General features: G+C 56.2%; 1 protein-coding gene across 1 annotated transcript in view; it reads left to right on the top strand.

The window, feature by feature from the left end:
• The first annotated feature begins 4,545 nt into the window (after nt 1–4,545).
• Nucleotides 4,546–24,218, top strand: part of PKP3 (plakophilin 3) — a 28,694-nt gene continuing 9,021 nt past the window's right edge. The window contains exons 1-7 of the mRNA XM_065403966.1: nt 4,546–4,771; nt 16,445–16,536; nt 17,420–18,144; nt 18,878–19,001; nt 19,319–19,523; nt 23,267–23,441; nt 23,889–24,006. Coding sequence (XP_065260038.1) covers nt 4,546–4,771; nt 16,445–16,536; nt 17,420–18,144; nt 18,878–19,001; nt 19,319–19,523; nt 23,267–23,441; nt 23,889–24,006 — 1,665 coding nt within the window. The remainder of the gene's footprint in view (nt 4,772–16,444; nt 16,537–17,419; nt 18,145–18,877; nt 19,002–19,318; nt 19,524–23,266; nt 23,442–23,888; nt 24,007–24,218) is intronic.

The following is a 24,218-nucleotide window of genomic DNA, read 5'->3' on the forward strand; positions in this document are numbered from 1 at the left end:
CACTGGTTTCATTTCCTGATTAAAGAGGTCTTGTGTTGGAAGTTTCCCTCACGCTCTGCTGTGGCTTATACCATCATGGGCCTGTCTTCTCCGGTGGTTCGAGTGCTCCTGCTCTCTCCCCTGTCCTTTTCTGTCTGTTCCCTATTGTCCTCCTTTGTGCCCTGTGTATTCTTGTCTTCTTCCCAGGAGGAGGTGAGGGCTGCAGCTGCCTCCTGCCCCATTGAGCAAATAGGGCGGGTCAAAAGGGCTCCCATCGACCCCCGCCCTCCTGTACCCATGCTGTGGTCAGGCAATATCTGGCCAGAAGAGGTTTGTGTGTCCAACTCAAACTTGTTCTGCACGCAGAGCACTGAGAGCCAGTCGCATCGAACCTCCCACTAAGTGAAAGGACCAGGATGGGTCAGGGGATTGTTACAAACCCCAGATTCAGGGGCACTAAGACTCACCAGCTTTTGGAGGTTAGCCCAGGCCAACAGCTCAGATCCAGACTCCCCTGAACTTTGTAGTGGTGGGGAATTCAAAATTTGGCTCTGGAGTTTGTACATGGTGCCTGTTATAAGGAGCTGAACCTCCATGGAGCCGAGCTCTGAGCGGTTCAGAATCTGGATCTGACTTTTTATATGCTAGGAGCATCTTTCCTGTCTGGTGAGTCTGGGCCCAGATGTAGTTTCATGTCATACAAATATAAGAACAGCCATACTGGGTCAGAACAAAGGTCCATCTAGCCCAGTATCCTGCCTTCTGACAGTGGCCAGTGCCAGGTGCCCCAGAGGGAATGAACAGACAGGTTATCATCAAGTGATCCACCCCTGTCACCCAATCCCAGCTTCTGGCAAACAGAGGCTAGGGACACCATCCCTGCTCATCCTGGCTAATAGCCATTGTTGGACCTATCCTCCATGAATGTGTCTAGTTCTTTTTTTAACCCTGTCTTGGCCTTCACAACATCCTCTGGCAAGGAGTTCCACATGTTAACTGTGCTTTGTGTGAAGAAATACTTCCTTTTGTTTGTTTTAAACCTGCTGTCTATTAATTTCATTGGATGTCCCTTAGTTCTTGTGTTATAAGGAGTAAATAATAATTCCTTATTTACTTTCTCCACACCAGTCACGATTTTATAGACCTCTATCATATCCCCCTTAGTCGTCTCTTTTCCAAGTTGAAAAGTCCCAATCTTACTAATCTCTCCTCCTATGGAAGCTGTTCCAGACTCCTAATAATTTTTGTTGCCCTTTTCAAACCCCAGGACACACAGCATAATTGGATTTCAATTCCTTAGTACCTGTAACACCATCTTACCAGTTCTCCAGTCAATCAGGGAGCCTGCCAGAAGAGGTGCATTGAAGGACACAAATTTCTAATGTTAATAACCAACCAAACCTTTCTGGCTTTCTTCAAATCCCATAGGAAAAATAAAAGGACACAATCCCACTCAGCACCAACATGTTTTTGCAGTTTACTTTTAAAACTACTGGTGGAGCAAACACAGATAATGTTCTAGCAGCTGTGTGATCAGTAAGGCCAACCGAAATCGTGAGATCGGCTTAAAAAAATCACAGGATTTTAAAATAACAACTGTGTGGTTCCTTTTCTTTGCTTTCTAGTTTCTAAACCTTTAGGGGTCACATTTTCAAGCTATTCTCTGCAACCAAGAAGGCTAGAAACTTTTGTTTTTTGTTTTTTAAGAGACTCACATAATCATATGAGTTTAGGAGTTGGGGCTTTAAGAAAACACTGAATATCACATGGAAAAATTGCAAGCATTGGCAATCCGGTGAGTGGAGCAGGCAGGAATGTAGTAGCGAGGGGGCATGGCCTAGCAGATAGAGCCTAGGGCTTGGGAACTCCCAGCTCTGACTCACCGGCTGGACTGGTCACCACTCTATAGGCTCCAGGTTCCCACTTCTAAAGCTGGGGATGGTCTGTCCTGAGGGTGTTGAGTGTTTGGAGTTAGTCAGACAGGGCTTAATAGCCGGGTGCTCAGAACAGTGGGGCGGTACTAGCCTGCATATTCCTTCTCTCATCAGATTGGGGGAAGCTAAACAACTGGGCCTGGCTATTCCTTGTTGTTATTACTCTGCCAGGCCAGCACCTTTGATCTGGGCATCACTCAGTGCTTCACAAACCTTCGTTAATTACACTCTGCCAGGGGGATGGGATCGTCTCCAGCATGCACCTGATTGTCACTTGCTGGCTGTGTGCAGGAGTATTACAGGCAGGACAAGCTGCTTCCCCCTCGGATTAATAGGCCACTGTGATGCTTAGGGGTGCGGAGGGCTTGGCTCTGCTTCCTGGCGGCAAGGGATGCCCTTCTTTTGATATTACAGTAGGGCCTAGGGTGCTGGGTGCTGCACAGACACAGGGGGAGAGACAGCCCCTGCCCTAAAGAGCTCACTGTCTAAATAGACAGGACAGATACAGGGTGGGATAAAGGAAGGATGATCATCCCCAGCTGAGAGATGGGGGAACCAAGGCACAAAGAGATTAAGGGCCAGGCTTATGAAAGTGCTTTGCATGCAGGGAGCTGAGCCCTGCGGTTGCACCCAGAGTCAGTATTTGAGGCAGGAATTGAACCCAGATCTGCTGAGTTCCAGCCCAGTGCCATCTGCTCTCCTTGCTGGATTGCCCTGTGAAGTCAGGCCCCGAAGTTTGGCTTTATTCTCCCTAGCATCATGCCCCCCCCCCCCCGCCCCATGCATCGGGTGTTTGTGTTAGAGAACCACGGCACAGGTGCAGTCAGCGCTCAGCTGGGGATACAGACAGTCAGTGGGCTGGTGAGTGCAGGGATTGCAGGCCCAGGCAGTGCATGTGGATGTTGTGCTCATCTCTCAGGGAGGATGAGGGGGGCTGCCCCCTTACTCACTTCATCCTGGCCCAGTGCAGGCGCCTCTATAATGTGGCCAAGTGATGGTGCTTCCTGTTAATTTTTATTGTCTCTCCCCCCTCATCCTTATTCATGCCACATCTGCAGAATGCCTGCAGCTCAAACACTGGCCACCCCCCACACGGCCATCCAACACTCGCTAAACTCCACTTTAAGTCACTGGCCAACTACTGCTGTCTAGCCACACTGTGCACCACCCACCACAACTCCCTGCCCTGCCCACCACACATCCCAGCTGGCCCCCATGCACTGCCCCAATGCCCGTCGGACATGGCCCCCACGCACTGCCTCCTTTGCTGACTCCCGTTATCAGACTGTGCCATTACGCTTGAGGCTACCGTTCCATGAGAACATTCTCTGTGGGTCCTTCTTGCCCCAGTTAATGCAACATGGCCTCCTGGCTGCTCCCAGTCACAATTCCCCACCCTTGGTCCCCCAATCCCACCTGCCTCAAAGTAACTCTGGGGGAAAGACCTTCGCTAGGACCAGGAGAGTCCTGCCCCGAATCCTGCCCTGCTGCAGCCCCTCTGAACGCCCCAAGCTCAGCCCAGTTGGGGGCTGTGTACCCCTCTAGGGAGCCTAGGATGTAATGGAAAAGAACCCACTTTCCCCCATGAGCCCTCAGCACATTCAGGACCAGATCCTGCTCCCAGGTGCCCCCGGCCAAGAGGGAGGAGAAATTGGCCCAGAGCACACAGCCTGTATTACTGCTGTTGCCCACAATCAAACCTGATTTCCCCCCCCTCCCTCCCCGCCGTGCACGTGCCCCACGCTGCTGTTTCCAACAGGGCCAGACCCCAACGCATGGGAACAGAATGCCCCCTGACTACCCCAGCTCCTGAGCAGCAACCGCTCCTGCCCTGGCCCCCAGTGCTGGCTGCATATCGGAGTCTCTGGCTTGCAGTGCTAATCCTTCCCGAGCCGGGAGACTGCTGCCGTGACCAAGGCCAGGGCAAGACGGTCGATCTGGGTTTTATGGCACAGCGTCTCTGCATTCAGCCTTTCCTGGTGCTGTCACATCAGGCCACGGGCAGCAGGGCCACTTAGCTACCCACGCAGTCCGGGTGGGAGGAGGGTGCCAGCATCCCCACAATCCTCCTGGCTGCCCTGGCCCCTGAGGCATGGGGTGGTGACTCCAGTAATTGCCTGTGCTAGTTTACTCTGCTGACAAGGTGTGGCAGGGCAGGGGCTGGTTGTGCATCCCTGCAATTCCACCTTAAAGCTGAGGAAGCCAGGCCCCGCCAAAGCCCTCACCTGCTTAAGGTGGAACTGGCTGACCTGCTCTGCCTGAAAGCCGGCCTCCGTGGTGATGTCAGTGGCTAGGCAGAGGGGTGTAACCGTGTCTCAGAGTGGCAGAGTCCCATCCCAGGAAGCCAGCACTTGTGCGAGGATAGGGGTGGTGTGGGCCGGGGGCACCCAGTGCCGTCTCCCCAGAGCAGCTCAGACTGACTCCCCAGCCAGGGCCGAGGCAGGATCTGGCAGCCGTCCCCACCCTGCATTCCTACTGCAGACCCTCAGCTCCCTGGCGTCTCAGCTTGGCCTTCGGCTCAGACGGACAGAGGAAGTGGAACTGGTGTTAGCAACAGTGGGACCTTTCCTTGGCAGAGCCAGGGCCCTGGGACAGACCGAGCCACGCTTCCCGCCTGGCCGGGACAGGAGCCATGCAGGAGAATAACTTCTTCTTCTCGGCTTTGCAGCCGGAGGCCGGCGTGAGCTCCCTGGCACTGCCCTCGGACCAGCAGCTGGGCAGGAAAAGCAAGGAGGCGCCCGACGCGGAGCTGCTGAAGAGCGCCCGGGTGCAGGAGCAGGTCCGCATGAGGATGCTGCAGAAGAGCGGCTCCATCCCCAGGACAAACGGACCAGGGCTCGACTACGTCGAGGACAAAGGTAAGGGGGGGGGCCACACTGGCAGCGTGACGGGCTTCACAGACGAGGACGCGGTGCCCTCCAAAGCTAGCTATGCCAAGGGGTGTCTCGAGGGACTGCTGGCTTTGGGGGCAGGGCTCCAGCCCCTCTCATCTGTCACCTCTGCTGGGGATGGGATTATACAGGGGGTGGGGACTGGGAGGCAGGCCTAGCTCTGCTCTGTGACTGCAGGCGAGTCACTTTTGCTACCCTGTGCCTCCGTTTCCCCATCTGTACAATAGGGATAATGGTCATTCCCTGCCCTCGGGGGTGGGGTGGGGGGTGCTGGAGGTTCAACTGGCCAATGTGTGTGACTCGCGCTGAGCTCCTGCGTGGGAAGGCGCTGCTCTCCTTGCTGTGTTAATGGGAGCTCTGCCTCTGAGACAGGTGACCTGGCCTTCCCGGGCTGGCGGCTGTTGTTTGTGCCGTACATTTGCTCTCTCTCTACGGGTTTGTGCAGCAGGTTTAATGGGGGAGAATCGCGGCCCACACTGCGTGGAGGGAGCTCGAACTTGGGGGAATCTCCCTGGGGAAATGGGGGGGGGGGGGCAGAACCCATCAGGGCTCCAGCCAGGGCCCTAGAGGCCAAGGAATGGGTCCATGTGGGGCAGACTGGGCAGGAAGGGGGTGAACCGTGCCCCACTGTCTGACGGGGCCAGCTCCCCCTGTGGGTATCACCAGCACAAGAGAAAGTAACAAAGCAAGGGGCTCCCACCTGTTGTTGGCTCCTTCCCTGAAGAGTCCAGCCCGGGCTTTCCAGCACTCCCTGTTTATTGCATTGCGGGGAGGTCCAGTGTCTCTGTTTTGCAACAGCCCTCCCCTGGTTGCACGCTAGGGCTGGCCTTCCCCGCCTGACAGCCCAGCACACCCAGAGCCCCGCCTCGCCCCATTTTCCTTTCTCTCTTTTTCTGGGGCGGGGTGAGGCCTGAGAATGAGGCAAGAGACGGGAGTGTGTTTATCTTTCCCCAGGTCTGCTAGGGCGCCTGGGCCTCAACGCTCTGGGGGAGAACTTGCCAGCGGCACTTGTGAGCTAGGCCTGGGGAAACTCCCAGCATTCGCTTTTCAGGGGTGGGGATTTGTTTTTTGCAAACGTCTAAAATTTCATATTTTTCCCCATGGGGGAAGTTTCTGCCCCCCCGGTCGGTACATGGAAGACACAGCCCCGGCTCCTCCAGCCGGGCAGTGGGTCTCCACTCCAGAACCCCCTTAGCTGTCTATGAGCCTCTCAAATCATTTGGAGACAAGGCCTCGGGTGCAAGCTGCTGAGCCCACGTGCTGCTCAGAATGCCCCCTCCCCTCCCCAGGTTCTGTAGCATGCAAGCCAGGTGCCCCCTGGACATGTTTGTACCACTTGCTTTTACTTGCTAGGATGTCTGGATTTGGGGCCCAGACTGTAAGCTGGGGGTGGGGAGAGGATGCCCCCCCACAGCTGAAACGGAGCTATGCCAGTAGCCACAATCCAGCAGATGTCAGCAGGGATCAGGACTGTGATGGGTTTCAAATACTGGCTTGGGGGAGACCTGTTTGTTTACTTGCTCTGGCATTGCACGGCTGCCTCTGAGCTGGCGGAGCCCCCGCTCACTCCATGCATCTAGTTTATCACTGCCCCATGGAACGTTCCCGAGGCGCTGCTCCCATGCCCCCAGCGAAGGGTCTCGTGTACTAGCCGATCTCTGACCCCTGTGCACGATCCCTAACTCCCCCCAGTCACAGTCCCCACGGCACCCGGCAGACTAGACTTGGGATGACAGACCCAAGAGGTTTCTATCTATTATGGATGTGTGACAGTGAAGCATTTAGTAGCTATTTCATTTAATGTCACCATGTTTAGAGAGTGTGTGTTTGAGGGGCTGGAGGGAACTGACCTCCTGTCCCTTAAGACCCTTGCGCCTTTCTCCTGGGGGGAGGATGGCTTGTTACAGCCCAGGACTGTAAGTGGGGAGGCCTGGGACAGACCCTAGCAGTCGTTCACACTAGTGCAAGTTGGGTGTAAAAAGCTACCCCCTCAGAATCGGAGAGTGTCACGCTCACTGCCCACTGGTGGCTCAGGTCCATCGGTTCTCATCCAGGCTCTGCCATGGATTTCCTGCGTGACCTAGAGAAGTTCCTTAGCCTCGCTGTGCATCGGTTCCGCACCTGTCCAATGCCAATTGCCTCCTGGGGCGGTGGTGTTTATTGTGTGTGTTGTGGTAGCTCCCAGGAGCCCACGTCATGGACCAGGGCCCCATTGTAGGTGTTGCACAAACCCTCTATCAGGCTGACTTGATTAATGCCTGTGAAGTGCTCTGAGGCTGCTGGGTGGGGAAGGCAGTGGAGAAAGGCAAAGGGTGTATCTCCCTGAGCTGCCAGGATCTGAGCACCAGCAGCCGAGCAGTTCCCACGCACACCTGGAGCTGCCTTTGTGGCTTCTCCTTCCTTTGATCTCTTTCCGACCCAATCTAATTCTGAGTGCTGCACCCTCACCCTGCCCTGGAATTTTGTCCTAGCCCAGGAGCTGCTTTCCTGCAGCCTGACAGGCATTCTCCAAGGCTGCCTGTCTCCGCTCACTAAAAGAGACTGTTGCCCCTAATCTCGCTACTGTGACTAGCACCACATGGCGGGAACCCCCTAGGGACTTGAGCTCCCTGACTCCAGGCTGAGACACAAAGGCCTTATTCTTAAACTCTTCCCCTGTTCTCACTCCCAAGGAGACAGGCCAGGAGATGAGTGTGATTCCTGCGTGCCAGTGCTGGGCTTAGGTGAAAGCGTGTTTTCAGTGCCACGCCACCGCCTTCCTGCAGCCAGACCCCGGGAATGCTCCCTCCAGCTCCTTCCTGACACTGGGGCCAGCACCACAGCCTGCCTGCCTGCCCGCCCCTCCAGGGGATTGCCCAACCCAACAGAACCATTAGGCTGCCTCCTCTCTGCCTTTGTTGACACAGAGTCTGCAGCTGGGGTGAAACAGATTGAGGGGTGGGGTGGGGCTGATGGACCAAAGCAGTTACTGAGCATGTAGAAGGGGAAGGTTGGGAACAGGTACAGAAAAAGCCACAGGTTGTTATTTTCTGTTTGTTTAATGTGGGGAAGGGAGCTAGAACAAAGGAAAGTACAAGCTGAGGAGAGGCACAGAAAAGGCAGGCAGAGCAAAGGAGGTTGCGGAGCTCCTCCCCCCTGGGAGCAGGCAGAAGAGCTGTGCCCCCAGCGAGGGCTGGCAGCTGGTGATCAGAAGAAATCAGAGCTGGTGGCTGGGCTGCATTCGGCTAAGATAGGAAGTGTTGAGTATGAGGAGGAAATCGCTGGCTTGGGTGGGATCCAGGGCAGGTTTAATCTGTAATGAAAGAGGGGCCGGGGTCAAGCAATCTTTTTACATTCCTGACTGATGCAGCATGCAGAGGTGCCGGGGCTGTGAACTGCCAGGCCCAGAGGTGCCGGGGCTGAGGCACAAATTAAGCACAGAGCTGGGGCCATTGCTGTGGGGGTTGAGGGGAGGCATGGAAATGCACCTCTCCTTCCTCTGCCCCTCCTCCAAGGTGACAGCTTGCTACCTGCCAGCCCCTGCTGTAGCGGGAGCTCCCAGCCATGGAAACCCAATGCAGCACACAGCCCTCTTGATTCTCCCTACCCTGAAAGCCAAGTGTCATGTGTCCCAGCAGGGCAGACGGTGCCGCGACCTGCAGCCAGTGAAGTTACTGGGCCTCACCCCCGAGATACCGACCTGTCTGATCAATGCTATCCACCTGTCTGGGCCTAGCCCCAGCCTCCATCCTGCCATGGAATCCAATCCCTGAGGCTGGGCTCTGGCATGGAGCTGGGCATGCTACAGCCTCTCGCGGGAGACAGGCATCCCCGCCATGCCCCACCCTTCCCATCACCACCGAGGACTGAGGGGGTGCTGGAGCTGGGATCGAGTGTGGGGAGCAGAGGGCAGGCCCCTGTGCACCCACCTCTTCTCCCCAGGTGTATTGTGTTCACTGAACTTTGTCATACACTCAGGAGTTAACCTGCACTGCTGGCCGGGGGTGGGGGCGTGGCTGGGGCAGGCAGGTGAATGACAGGGGGCTGGGTCTGCCCAGAGAAGTAGCCACCTAGACAGGGAGGGAGCTGGGGAAGCTAGGAGGGGCAGGCAGGATTCCAGACAGCCAAGAGCAGTGAGTGTGAGTCACGTGTGTCTGTCCACCCCACATGGCAGGAGTTGGAGTGAGAGGGAAGCACTAGACTGCAACTCCGTGCCACTTGGTAGCAATGCCTCCTGTTCCAGCCCTGGGACGCACCCGACTCTGCACGTACCCCAGTCCTGACCTACAGCCCCTCTGCCATCCCATCCCTGGGACCCACCCGACTTTACCCCAGTCCTGACCTACAGCCTCTTTGCCATCCCAGCCCCGGGACCCACCCGACTCTGCATGTACCCCAGTCCTGACCTACAGCCCCTCTGCCATCCTAGCCCTGGGACCCACCCGACTCTGCCATGTACCCCAGTCCTGACCTACAGCCCCTCTGCCATCTCAGCCCCGGGACCCACCCGACTCTGCATGTACCCCAGTCCTGACCTACAGCCCCTCTGCCATCCTAGCCCTGGGACCCACCCGACTCTGCCATGTACCCCAGTCCTGACCTACAGCCCCTCTGCTATCCCAGCCCTGGGACCCACCCAACTCTGCCATGTACCCCAGTCCTGACCTACAGCCCCTCTGCTATCCCAGCCCTGGGACCCACCCGACTCTGCCATGTACCCCAGTCCTGACCTACAGCCCCTCTGCCATCCCAGCCCTGGGACCCACCCGACTCTGCCATGTACCCCAGTCCTGACCTACAGCCCCTCTGCCATCCCAGCCCTGGGACCCACCTGACTCTGCCATGTACCCCAGTCCTGACCTACAGCCCTTCTGCCATCCCAGCCCTGGGACCCACCCAACTCTGCATGTACCCCAGTCCTGACCTACAGCCCCTCTGCTATCCCAGCCCTGGGACCCACCCGACTCTGCCATGTACCCCAGTCCTGACCTACAGCCCCTCTGCCATCCCAGCCCTGGGACCCACCCAACGCTGCATGTACCCCAGTCCTGACCTACAGCCCCTCTGCCATCCCAGCCCTGGGACCCACCCGACTCTGCCATGCACCCCAGTCCTGACCTACAGCCCCTCTCCTATTTCAGTGCTGCCCCCTCCCCCCACTCCAAGCGCTGCCCATGCATCTCAATGCTAACCCTCTGCTGTTACCGTTCTGGGTCCTCTCCACTCTTCTCTGTTCCAAGTGGTGGCCCTTGAGCTGTGTTCAGAGGGTGGCATGTTCTCCTTATAGTGCAGGAATATCTTTGCGTGGTGCAGATGCAGAGCCTGAGCCACACGCAGGCTCTCCAGGCAGGAGACGTGAAGGCACCAGTCGTGTTTAATCCCTAACAGTGGAGGGAAATGACACTGGGAAACAACGCAGGGCAAATGGGGCTGGGGGTGCCCGTTACCCTGGATGGTAGGTGGCTGCCCTGAGAACTCTGGGCTCCCTGACACGTGGTGCCTCTCAGTCATGCATGTGCTCTGACTGGGGGTACGCGCTGGGGGTGTGTTCTTATTCCCCACAGGAAGTGGTGGAAGTCTGCCAGGTTAGTAGGATGATTTCTGTATTCTGAGTGTATCCCAGCAGCACGCACAGGGCTACGTCAGGGGCAGAGCCCCGGGTGCTGGACACACGTGCCGATGTGGTTGCCCCATTTAAAAAAGATATATTGGGATTGGAAAAGGTACAGAAAAGAGCAACAAAAATGATTAGGGGTATGGAAGAGATCACTAACTCATTCAGGCCTTTTCCCTCCTGCCCCAAACTGCAGCCACCAGCAAGTCAGCCAAGCAGGGTTAGTGTGTCCCTCTCGGAGAGCCTGCCCTTGGAGTTATGCCACAGCAGAGCTGTGGCTAGGGCCCAGCATGGGGCTGTGATCTTCCTCACCAGCTGCCACTTGGCAGGATCTTCTTAGCACTGGCATGGCCCTCTGGCAGAGGCTCTTAGCTTATGGGTCAGGAACTCTTGAGGGGTCACCTGGCCAGCAGAGTCGAGAGGGAGATGGTTTTGAGCCCGCTCCCATTCCTTGTCTCTGCTCTGCCTCTGAGATGGAGATTGGGATGTAGGTGCTGGAAGCCCCCAGACCTTTGTGCCAATTTACCGCAGGACCTGGTGCAAGGACCCTTGCTGTAGCCATTCCCAGCCCAAAGACAGGCCCCCTCCAATGGCCAGTTCAACCCCCTCTGCTGTGATGCCTCCCAGCGCTGCAGGATCACGCTGGGCAGATGTCTCTGGCATTGTCTCTCCTGGGATTGTGTCTGTCAGTGCAGTGTGGCTGCTCTGGCTTTGTCTCCTTGTAGACACAGTGATCTCTCCCATCCCACCCATACTGGCTGGCCAGCAGGCCTGGGGATGGGGTTTGAGAGAGGCCAGCTACTGGGCTTCCTCCCTGATCACGCACTGGGGATCTGGGGCAAGGGACAGGAACATTGGTAAGTGGAACATCTCCTCACGGTCCTGCCCGTGCGAGAGGAAGAGGCTGTGGAAAGCTCTGAGCTCAAATGGAGCCGTCCTACCCGACAGACAATAAGCCCCCCACACAAGGGTTCCCAGGAGAGGCTCACCTGAGGTGGAGTGAGCTGTTCGGCTGCCCCAAATATCGCTGCATGTGACAGGGCTTCCGTGGCTTGTTTGATCCTGCCAGGGATTGCAAGAGATTGGAGCATGTATGTTTCCATCTCCTCCTGCCAGATTCCCCCAGGTTTTACTTCATCCCAACAGACACACAACCTGTGCGGGCTGATTCCCGGGGAATTGAGCATGCAGGAGTAATGTGTTTATACAACGCAGCCTCTCAGGGCCTCACTGCTCCCAGGCTCCCTGCTGCTGAAGGGGCAAACCCAGCCATGAGAATAGTGGCAGGGCCCAGGCGGGTATTGTGGGGCAGGTGGAGGAGCCCACTGAGAAGGGCCTGGGCTCCAGCCCTTTGGAGACATGGACACGGTTGGGTTAGTCACTAAGTTGGCCAGGCTGTAACTGCTCCCGTCAGCCCCTGGCTTTCCCAAGCAGTAGAACATTCGCCTGGGGGAACAGAGCCAGGTGCTGTGCAGGCTACCCCAGCGCTCTGCCAACGTACCCCAGTCCTGACCTGCAGCCTCCCCACTATCCCAGCCCTCTCCTGAGAGGTGCCGATTGTGCCGACTGCTGGGATGGTTTGTCCAGTCACAAAGCGAGGATTTTGCAGTGCGGAGAGGCAGGACCGACATGAAAATCAGTATGCAAATGACGGTAATCTTACGAATGGCAGTAAATTGCACAATGCCTTTGGGAACCCAGTCCCACTTTCATTTTATCCATCCACTTGTGTTTCAGGCCAGCTGTCAATAAGTAAGCTCCAAAACTTGTTCCTTAAATGATCTCCAGTCACTGTCCTGCATGGATAGTGTCTCGGGTAAGCAAGAGTTGAGAAGGACTAGCAATTATCCTGCTCAACCTGGAGTATGGTGAAAGAATGCTGGGCCCACCTCTCAGCGCTAGCACTGGGCATGGTTTCACTTCCCGGCCTGCATCTCCTAGGTTGCTAGAAAACACTCAAGAGCTGACCTCTGTCGTTAAGTCAATAGAGAGACAAACTGCGGGAGGTAATAGTTCTTATTGGACTAACCTCTGTTGGGGAGAGAGGCAAGCTTCCGAGCTACACCCAGCTCTGAGTGTCCAATAAAAGATATTACCTCGCCCGCCTTGTCTCTCTAATATCCTGGGACGGCTACAACTGCACAGCAAACATTGTCAATAGGGCAAGTAGCCCCATGTTCCCCGGAGGCGGGAGGGGAGAGAGTGTAGCTGCCAAACCAGACAGCAATCAAAGGAGAGGGAGCTTTGCTGTACGTTCCACATCTCCATCAGTTCTCTCCACGGAGTGAATGAGACAGTTTGTCAACCCAACTCAGCTCCCAGTTAGGCCCCTAACTGAAGTGGCTGGATTTTGAAAGGTGCTAAGCGTGCAGAAATTCAGCTCTTGGCTACCCTGGACGACTTTCTGGCCTGCTGGTGAGCTAGTGGGGTGATGACATCACAAATGAAAGCTGATGGCATTCTGGCTGCTTGGTGTTCGGATAGCTGGCTTTCCTTAGGCAGTGCAGTTGTAGCCGTGGGGGTCCCAGGATATGAGAGAGACAAGGTGGGGGAGGTGATATCTTTGATTGGCCCAATCGCAGTTGGCGAGAGAGACCAGCTTTCAAGCCACACAGAGCTCTTTGTTTAGGCTGACTCTTCCCACATCTCGCTTCCTAAGCTCAAGCCTCTTGGCAGCGAGAGTGAGGCTCCCCCCACCTACGGCATCAGCCTGAGCTAACCCAGCGTTGGCTAAATTGGGAAGGGTTTCTTGGCAACCACCAGGGCTAGAACTGTGCAAGGGCCTGGTTCTCCTCTCACTGACACCAGAGTAAACCAGGGAGATCTCCAGTGACATCAATGGCGTCAGTGAGAAGAGAAACTGCTGCCTTCAGTTACCTTTAAATGGGAGCTTAGATGCTACAGACACCCCCAGCCGCTCTTAGCTCTGCTGTTGATTTTGTAACAGGGACTGTCAAGGCTGTATCCCCACTTTGAACTTTAGGGTACAAATGTAGGGGCCTGCATGAGGACTTCTAAGCTTAACTACCAGCTTAGTTCTGGTCCGCTGCCACCATTCCCTACCCTGGGAAGCTTTTAGAAACTTTTCACCAATTCCCTGGTGAATACAGATCCAAACTCCTTGGATCTTAAACAAGGAGAAATTGACCCTTCCCCCCTCCTTCCTTTCACCAACTCCTGGTGAATACAGATCCAAACCCCCTTGGATCTTAAAACAAGGAGAAATTGACCCTTCCCCCCTCCTTCCTTTCACCAACTCCTGGTGAAAACAGATCCAAACCCCCTTGGATCTTAAAACAAGGAGAAATCAATCAGGTTCTTAAAAAGAAGACTTTTAATTAAAGAAAAAGGTAAAAATCATCTCTGTAAAATCAGTATGGAAAATAGCTTTACAGGGTAATCAAACTTAAAGAGCTCAAAGGACCCCCCTCTGTCTTAGGTTCAAAGTACAGCAAACAAAGATAAACACTCTAGTAAAAGGTACATTTACAAGTTGAGAAAATAAAGTAAAACTAAGACGCCTTGCCTGGCTTTTTACTTACAAGTTTGAAATAAGAGAGACTTGTTTAGAAAGATGGGGAGAACCTGGATTGATGTCTGATCCCTCTCAGTCCCAAGAGCGAACAACCCCTTAAAACAAAGAGCACACACAAAAGCCTTCCCCCCCCCCCAAGATTTGAAAGTATCTTGTCCCCTTATTGGTCCTTTGGGTCAGGTGTCAGCCAGGTTACCCGAGCTTCTTAATCCTTTACAGGTAAAAGGATTTTGGAGTCTCTGGCCAGGAGGGATTTTAGTACTGTACACAGGAGAGCTGTTACCCTTCCCTTTATAGTTATGACAGGGACAAATATTGACCATGGGTTGAACTGAAGCTGGTTGGACACATTCCACTTGTAACCTCAGCTGGGTCTCAGCGCAGGTCTCCCATGGTGAACTAATCACTCACCAGTAGGGTGACCAGATGTCCCAATTTTATAGGGACAGCCCCGATATTTGGAGCTTTTTCTTATATAGGCACCTATTACCCCCCACCCCCTATCCCGATTTTTCACACTTGCTATCTGGTCTCCCTACTCACTAGCCTCTCCGCCACAGTGCTCTCCACTCACCCGCCAGGCTCCTCCCTTCAGATCTCCAGGACTCGTGCCAGCTGTTGCCTTCTAAAGGCCCTTTGTACCTAAGGCCGCTGTTAAACGGGCTCGCTCTTAACAAGAGCAAGTGTGGCTGGGAAAGGGGGTGGGGAAACCAGGTGGGAAGGGGAGAGTTCAGTTTCCCGGTGAGCCGTTCAGCGTAAACAAGGCCTGTTTGGCGAACCTTTCCCTCCCTGCACAGTCTGGCCAGAGACCCTCAGCTGGAGAGTCCCACTGACCTCAATGGAGCCCAGCCAGCCACAGCTCCTCCAGGGTGTACATCACTCTAGCACCATTGACCCCAGTGGAGCTACCTCAACCTAACCCAGCTTGGGACCTGGTTGGAAACTAAAAAAAACAAGAAACCAAAACCCACCATCCCCCCCCCCCCCCCCCACTCCCCTCATTTTTCAGTTGTTCCAAAGGTTTTGGGTCTCGCAATGTTTTGGGGAATGTGAGCGGCCATTTCCAACATTGTTGTTTCGCTTGTATTCTTTTAGCGTTTTGTTTGCCTTTGTTAAGAAATGAATGGGGGGGAGGGGGTAGGCCCATGGCAGGGTTTTTCTTTTGAAAAATTATTTCCAATTTAAAAAAAAAATCATTTTCAAAAATAGAAACTGAGAAATGAAAATGGTCGGTAACATTTCCAATAAAAATATTGGGTAAAAAATGCAATAAAGGGTTTGTGAAAAATGTTGTGAAAAATTTCACAAAAAACATGGATGTGAGAGAAAAAAGGGCCATTTTTAGATTAACAAAATGTGCCCCTTGCGAAATTCCAGCCCTCCCTACCTTGAGTCACACGTGAGAGCATTCAGCGGCTTTATCCTGGGCCCAGCAGAGACCAGTCTGCGTCATCAGCACCGCCGCCTCTCTGCTCTAGAGAGGCCTGTGTTTGGAATAGCTGGGAGTAGAATGGGGCAACATGAGGATGCACTGGCAGAACTGTGTGCAGGTCTGGGACTGGGATAGCAGAGGGGCTGTAGGTCAGGACTGGGGTGTGTTGGCAGATCTGTGTGGGGCCCAGGGCTGGAACAGCAGAGGGGTGCAGCTCGAGACTGGGGAGCATTATCAGAGCTGGGTGGGTCCCAAGGCTGGAGTATGAGGAGGGCTGCAGGTCAGGACGGGTGCATGGGCAAAGCTCTGTGGGGCCCAGGACTGGACTACCAGGCATGCTACAGGTCAGGACTGAGGTGTGTGGGGACTGGGGGAGCCCAGGGCTGACCTAGAAGAAGTTGCTGTGGGTCATGACAGAGAATTCTCCCACAGTCAGCTAATCTCCTGCCACTTGTGGAGCATCCCTCATTCACTCAGCCACGTCCCCGTGTGACCTGCACGCTCCTGGGTGCGCTCCTGGGCTTTCCTGGGCCGGCCGTGTGCTGTGAGGGCTCGGTGCTGCAGCTGTGTCGAACCCGTGCTTGGGAGGTTTAGGTGCAGCAGATGACTGGCTCCCACCTTCCCCTCCACTAACGTAGACCATTCATTCACCAGGCACTAGAGGCAGCTCACGCTGAGCCTTCGGCACAGTGATGGGACCTTGGTGGGTATTTTACGTACACCTCCTACACCCTATAGCGCCCGCCCCATGACGTGGGAACCTCCCTGTGGCTACCAAGCAGGGATGGGTCCCAGCTGGCTGCAGCGTTCCGAAGCTCCTGAGCCAAAGCCAGACTCCACCACAGTGTGTGGGTGTTTGGCTCCAGGGCTGCAGTTCAGCCGATTGCAGACAGTCACCAAATCCAGATTGCAACATCCCCCCATCAGAGCGTTGGGTATTCAGATCCAAGTGTAGTGATCCCCTCTTTACGCCCCTGCCCAGGGCTGTCTCAGTCCCCATGCCCCTAGTGCTGTGCTTAGAACCACATAGCACATTTCTAGCTTTGCTGAACACTGTCTGTCTGTCTGTGTGTCCTGCAGGTGGCAGCTCTTCCCAGGACCAGTACAGGAACACCCTGCAGAAGTCCTTCAGCTCCAGATCCCAGACCAATGGCTTAGACGCCAAGGGCACTGTAAGTACCAGTTCACCTGCAGTGTGTGGCTAGACAGGTCGGTCTGGCTGGTGGGTCATTATATGGCTCCCATCACTATTGCATCTGGAACCCAGCCATCGGCACGCTAGATCAGGTCACCAGCTAGTTGCTTCTCTTCCTGTAGCCCTTAGGAATCCCAGTCACTGGCAGTGGATGGCTGGGTTCCAAGCCAGGCGTGGGAAAGCTCTTGGTCCTAATAATGGTAGTGGGGGGCACATTTCCCCCAGGCGCCAGTCAGGGTGGAGGGAGGGGGGCGAGGTTCTCTAGTGGTGGACAAAGCTCCCATGAGGCAGGAAGAACACTTGGCAGTCAGAGAGCTCCGCAGGCCTCAGAGCCAGCTCTGCGCTGCACCATTGTGAAACATGCCACCTTGGTTAGTGGGTGAAATCCTGGCTTCACCAAAGTCAGTGGTGAAATTCCCATTCACTAGGGCCAGGGTTTCTCCCTTGATCTCTCAAGGCCTCCGTGTCAAATGGTGTTTTTAAAACCAACAAACTCAGCTGGGATCTGAGAGTCACGCCAGGTTGGTTCCCTTTCACTCGTCCCCTCCAGTGCTAAAAGGTCTGCAGGCCCAGTGGTGACTCCCGGTACACCTGTCCAACCCACTGTCTCAGCCAAGGGCGTCAGATGACTGTAACCTCGTTAGCTTTCAGTGGCCTTCGTGGAGGCTGTACGGGCATTACTGAGGGTGGAACTGAGCCTGCAGAATTTCTCTTCCTGGTGGTGAGGGGTGAGAGGAAAAGACCCCAGCTTGATTCTCAGATCCCAGGCTCACTTTGCTGGGCCAGAAGTTAGCAAGACATGCTGTGTGTTTCCTATTGAAATGAGACATTGCTGACCCATTTCTCCCCCTCTCCCTCAGCTGTATCAGCCACCAACCCAGAATGGGTACAGCACCACCAAGTCCACCGGCTGGTCCTCCCGCTCAGCTGTGGACCTCCCACATCACAAGAGGATGGCTACCATCAGCAACGGGGGTGTGCCCCAGGGCCCAGCCTACCGTATGAGCTACACCCTCTCGCAGGCCGCCAGCACCTCCGCGCGGCCTAATTCCTTCCACGAGCGGAACTACCAAGCCCGGCCAAACTTCGACACCATGTCGTTGCGGTCACTGCGCCTGGCGGACGGGCCGGGCAACCCTGCGGGCATGGATGATCGCTACAGCGTGATCTCGGAGCAGGTAGGCCCGGGGGCCCACTACAAAGGCAGAAGCAATGGCAACTTCACCAGATCCTACACCTTTGAGAGGCAGATGAGTGCTGGCTCTAACACTGGGATGAAGGGGCCAGGCGACTGGATGGACAGCGTGGAGGTGCCTCAGAACCGGACCATCCGCGCGCCCGCCATGCGCACCCTTCAGCGCTTCCAGAGCAACAACCGCTCCCGCCTGAGCACCGGCTCCTTCAGCAGCCTCTCGGCCTCCCAGCCGGGCGTGGGGAGCTCCTACGCGGGCATGATGGAGCGCAACGTCCGGGCCCCCTCTGTGCGCAGCCTGGCTGAGTCCAACCACCACCTGCAGGACCTGCGCGCCATCGACATGTACAACGGGCACAACACGCTGACAACCCAGCACTCCTACTCCGGCGGGTGAGCGTGCAGGAGGTAGCCAGGAGTCAGGGCTTGGGGGCAGGGGTGGTCTGTGAAGCTCCCAGCTGACCTGACAAGGATCAAGGAACGTGCCGAGCTTCCTAAGAGGGACCAGGGGAGCTGGGCTTCTGGGTCAGGCATAGCCTCCCTTCTGCTGGTTCCCGGATCTGCCTCCCTGGTGCATTTCCATAGTCTCCTGCATTGTGGATGGTTTGGGGCGTGACCGTCCCTCCGTCTAAGTGATTGACCTGTTGCCTGATGCGGCCCCATGCGACGGGTAAATTCTGCAGCTCACCTGGTCATCCGTAGGGTGTGGGGGCAAAGCAGAGGGGAGCTGGAGCAGCAGTGAAGTGGCCCAGCAGTACTGATGCTGTCGCAAAGGACTGCCCTGGGCCCTGTTGCTTCCTGGGCTAGCATTGCTCCAGATTGCAGTGCTATAGCCGTGACCCACTTGGCTCTGGGCATGGGAGGGATAGCACATGTTGCTCAGGAGTGACCCCTACAGGCTGTTAGGAGCAGCGTGATGGGATCTGAAGAAGTCCTGCCCTGGCCAGTCGTCTTTGACCAGAGGTGGGCGACCCTGTGTCCTGGGCCTGGTGAAGGAGTGACATGGGTCGAATTGGTGGGCGCCTTGGCAGAGCATGCAGGACGTGGTGGAGCCCCACTGTGAGGTGGGCAGGAGGGAGCCCTGAGGGGGCATGGTGGCCACTCCTAACCCTCCCTTGGTTTCCAGGTTTGACGACATTGACCTGCCGTCAGCAGTGAAATACCTGATGGCCAGTGACCCCAACCTGCAGGTGCTGGGAGCCGCCTACATCCAGCACAAGTGCTACAGTGACAATGATGCCAAGAAGCAGGTGAGGGGCGAGGCGAGGATGGGTGCCTGGGGGCAGATGCCAAGGGCATGCTGGGAAAGGGACACCCCAGCTGTGCACTCAGGCACTGACAGAACATGCTGGGGGGGGATACAGCCCCACCACTCTGCAGCGGCCGCTCCTAGCCAGGCTGTGACGCTGATGGCTTCCACAGGGGCCCTGCTCGTCCCCGCCTGGTTGATGGCGGGGTGTGTGCATTGTGGGAAGGGCAGCCTCCGATGAGTGCGGGCTAGGCCTGGGCAGACTCCTGGGTCTACAGGCCCCACCACCTCTCACCCGCCGCCCTGCCTCCCTTCCAGGCTCGCAGCCTCCAAGCCATGCCCAAGCTGGTGAAGCTTTTCAACCACCCCAACCAGGAGCTGCAGCGCCACGCCACCGGCGCCATGCGCAACCTCATCTACGACAATGCCGAGAACAAGCTGGCGCTGGTGGAGGAGAACGGCATCTACGAGCTGATGAGGACGCTGCGCGAGCAGGATGACGAGCTGCGCAAGAACGTCACGGGTCAGTGCATGGGAGGGAGCGCCGGGCTGAGCGGGGAAAGGGAAGGTAGTCTGTTGGGGTTACTGCTAAACTGCTTGTGTTGCAGCAGCACCTAGGGGGCCCAGCTGAGATCAGGGCCCCATTGTGCCAGGTGCTGTACACACACATAGTAAGTCCCTGCCCCAATGAGACTACAGTCTAAATGGACAAAGGGTGGGAGGGGAAACTGAGGCATGGGGAGATGCAGTGACTTGCCCAAGGTCACCCAGCAGGCCAGTGGCAGAGTTGGGAATAGGACCCAGGTCTCCTGAGTCCCAATCCAGCACCAGATCTTCTAGACTGCATTGCCTGCCCCTGTTATCTCTCCAGTGCAAAATCACAGCTCCCTTCTTCCCCAGATCCCACTGCTGGCTCCCTTTATATTTCAGGATCCTGTTCAACCCCGCCCCTCCTTGTGTTCCCACCTTCTATGTACATGCTGCTTTTGCAGCCAGCTCAGGGCCCTAGTCCTCAGTGAGGAGCAGCTGGCTGGAGAACTTACGTGCAAGCACAAAAGCCATCGGAAAGCTTTGCTCAGACTAATGACAGGGAAGCTCCATGTCTCAGCAAAGGCTAACGAGATCTCACTCCAGCTTTGAAAAAAATCCCTTTGGGTGGAGCCAAACCTGGAAACTTTCAGCTCAGCAAAGTTGGGAGCATCTAAAACAGGAGATTGTCCTGAGAGTCCTGATAGCCCCTTCGCGACAATGGGTGTTCCCGGGCAGTTGTATGGGTGATAGCGCATTCTGTTGGGATCAGCCAAAACCGGCCATAATAGCTCTTTCTTTGTCTTCCACCTCATTCTTCACCCCATCGGCTCCTGTTGTAGTTACACCAAGTCTCCATCAGGTGGCACTAGACTGGGTAGATACTGGGAGAGGAAGGCGTTTGAAGTTGGGCTAGTTGATGTTTTTCAAATGTTGACATTTCAATGAAAAAATTGTTTTTGGCCAAAATTTCTGACTTTGATGAAAGACAGGGAACAAATACGTTGGAACTCTTTTGTCTAGTTCTACTTTAGGGTTCAGATAAGAAGCCATTAAACCCTATTGCCCAGCAGCAATGGCAGGAGAGGGAATGGCTCTGCAGCCTCTGAGGGTGCATGCACATGGCTCCTCTCCTGGCCTGACAAGCACAATCCTGAATAGTGAGCATTAAGAGTGTCTGTTGGAGTGCAAGGGATGGCCTAGTGGTTAGAGCATTGGCTTAGCACTCAGGAGAGCTGGGTTCAATTCCCTGCTGTGCCCCAGACTTTCTGGGTGACCCTGGGCAATTCAGATCCTTAAAGGTATTTCAGTGGGAGCTAGGCCCCCTAAGTACCTTTGTGACTCTAGCCCATAGTCTCTGTGCCTCAGGTCCCCACCCCCAAATTGGGGTTAATAGCACGGCCCTATATTGCAGGAGTGTTGTGAGGATATCTACATTAAGTGTTGTGAGGTACTACGGTGATGGAGCCATATAAGCCCCCTCGTTAGAAAGTACCCAGGCCAAGCTATGGTTGTGCCAGGCCCCGCAGGTGGCCTCAGCTGTCTTTACGGGCTGACAGGGCAAAGGTTACTCGACTGGAGTGTGCTGAGGCCCGGTGGTTACATGGCCTGGCCTAGTTCTGATGCAGGCCAGGGAGCGATGGTAGGGGGGCCACAGCTGGAGAGATGCCGCTGCCAGCGCAGGAGCCCTCTGTTCCTGGAGCTCAATTCCCCCAGCCAGTCTCGTGCTGAACTTCACTCCTCCGGGGTCAGTGTCACTGCACGGTTGGTTCTACACCGCGCTGTCAGGGCCCATGGGTGTGCCAGGGAGAGCAGGCACGTGAACCCTGCTCGCAGGAGCTGGCAGCCTGGGTTACTGTACAGCCAGTCAGCTCTGGATCTTATCACTGTGGGGCCAGGCGGGGCTCAGGCAAGGGAACCTGGGGTGGGTGGGTAGCTCAGACTGTCCTGCCCTGCCCGTGGGAGGAGGGATTAGTCAGTCATCCAGGCCGCCCTGGAATGGGAAGGGATGCTGTCCCTTTTATGTATCCAGGCTGGGCTACACCCCAGTGCCTCCTAGGTGGGGAGCGTGCTGATAAGAGTGGGGAGCTGAGGCAGATATAGAGATGGGGGAGGGATACAGGCTTCTCCTGCCCAGACTGGCTGCTGCTGCTGGATGGAGCAAAGAGGGAGTGAGATGAATGGTGGAGGGGGAGATTGGGCCCTGGCCAGGGGCCAGATTCCACCTGGCTTGTGTATCGCAGGCAGCGCTGTGAGGGAGAGGCCAAGAGCAGAGATTATATTTGCCTCTGTTACAAAGGCCCTTTCTAATCCTGCCCGCCAGGCTCTGATTGTCTCAGCTAATACCAGGGCTAATGGGAAAGCCGGGCCCAGGAGCGATGATGCGAAGGGTTTAATGCCTATTACAAGCGTAATGGAGTCTGTGAAAGTGGTTTTAGCTAAATGCAGCTGGAGGATGGAGAGAGCAATCGCCAGATAGCTCAGCCCTGGGCTGGCTTGCCCTGCACACAGGGAGTGCCTGGCAGGCGGGGCGCCTCCTTGTCAGGTCCCATTGCCTCCCGGGGAGATCAGAACTGGGTCCTCAACTGGTGTAAATCATCAAAGCCCCACTGCAGTGAATTCACACCAGCGAGGGAATCTAGGCCATTGTTGCTAAAGCATCAGATGCAGCGGGGGCGGAAGCTCGGCAGCAGGGAGTCTCTCTGTGGCTGAGTAGCTGAGTGCCTCACAGTCAGTTAGTCTCACAAGAGCCCTGGGAGGCGTTCTCCCCATTTTACAGACGGGGATCAGACTCACTGAGTGATTCAGTGACTTGCCCTGGGGCACAGAGAGAGTCTGTGGTAGAGCCAGGAATTGAACCCAGGTCCCCTGAGTCCCAGGCCGTGCTGCTACCCCTAGTGGGATAGCAAGATGCTTTGCTCTATCCTGACAGCTGCTGTGGCAGGTAAGGGAAAGGGAGGATTTGGTGAGCTCTGGAATGCAGCAGGTGGCACATGCCCAAGCCTGCGGGGCTGCCCTGCTCCGACAAGTTCCTGGGAATTTCAGGAACCCCCAACAAACTGTGTGTTTCTTGCAGCAACGCCTTAGTGCAGAGGCTTTGTTTGGCATCGGAGCTGCTGGAACAGGGCCCTGCACAGCTTGGATTCAAACAGTGTCTGTCTCCTCTCAACTCCCCCTGCTAGTTATGTCTGTCGGTGCCACTCCTTGGGCTCATCAGAACTGGGGGGCAGCGGGTCTCCTTCCCTGGCTGCCTGTGTGCAGCTGACTGATGATTAATAGCCCCAGATAATTAGACCCCACTCCGAGAGGCTGCCCATCCACACAGAGCAGGGCCACGAATGACGCCAGCAAAACTCGGTGGCTTGTGCAGCATGCCTGCCATTGTGGGAGTCAAGTCACTGCATCGGGGTTTCTGAGCTCCGAGTAGCTTCCAGTAGGATGGGAAGAGTCCTCTGAGCCCTGCCTCCTCCCGTGGCTGCGGATCAGAGGCTGCCTGCTGGGATTCAGGCACTCAGGTGGGGGGGGGGGGGGGCAAAGGTCACTTGCTGCTGGAGCCCCCTTGCGAGCTAAGAGTGGCAGCCCCCGTGCTCTGGGAAGCGAGAGTGGCAGCCTGGAAGGGGCAGCTAGCCCAGCAGGCTTGTCAGAGGAAGGAGAGCATGAACCCCGGTACAAATGGCCCAGAAGTTCAACCCGTTTGGATGCTTTCTGGGGCTAAGTGCTGCTTTCTGCGGCCTGCAGGGATCCTGTGGAATCTCTCCTCCAGCGACACCCTAAAGGACCGGCTGGCTCGGGACACCCTGGAGCCACTCACCGACTTGATCCTGACCCCGCTCTCCGGCACGGGCAGCGCTGCCATCATCCAGCAGAACGCCTCGGAAGCGGAGATCTTCTACAACTCCACAGGCCTCCTCAGGTACCAGCTCTGCCAGCCCCTGGGCATGGAGAGTGTTCCCCGCGCCCTGGCCACTGAGCCACGCGGGCTGGGGGAGCTCTGGGCCAAGAGCAATGGAGACTTTCTAGGTTCTGGTATTGGTTCTGGCCCTCAGTGTTATGAACAAGGCCTGCATGCCCCCTGGGCGGGACACTGTATCCCCAGTCCTCATGCTGCAGGGCCCGAACTGGGGAGCAGCCAGGGTCAGGCAGCAATGCCCAGCCCAGAGTTAGTATTCCACACGGAGGGACGTTACAAGGTGTTCACACCTCCCTCGGCAGCATCCAGCATTGGCCACTGTTGGAGCGGGAATCCTAGATGGGCAATGGCTCTGTCCTGGCAGAGAAGGGGGTCCCGGCAGAGGCTGGGGGCATGGGTTGGCAGGGGAGATTCCATCTCACAGTGCTGGGCCCTACGTTCCCCCTGCAGGAACCTCAGCTCCGCCAGCCAGCAGACCCGGCAGAAGATGCGTGAGTGCCACAGGCTGGTGGACTCCATGATCAATTACATCAACAGCTCTCTGGAGGTGGGGAAGTCAGAGGACAAGGTGAGGCCCCTGCCCCCAGAGGGAGTCTGCGTCTGCCTGTCTGTGCTGGGGATCCAGCCCCTCGTCTTCACCGCCTAGAGCGAACAGCCTAGGCTGGGGTGCGGCTCAGTGTGGGCGGGAGTGAAGCTCTCTCACTGTCTCTGCTTCCTCCTGGCTCGGAGCAGCACTTCACGTGGTACCAACGTCCTTAGCCCCGCCCCACATGCCTGAGG

This window comes from Emys orbicularis, chromosome 4, assembly GCF_028017835.1.
Source record: "Emys orbicularis isolate rEmyOrb1 chromosome 4, rEmyOrb1.hap1, whole genome shotgun sequence".
In the NCBI taxonomy this organism is placed as follows: domain Eukaryota; kingdom Metazoa; phylum Chordata; order Testudines; family Emydidae; genus Emys; species Emys orbicularis.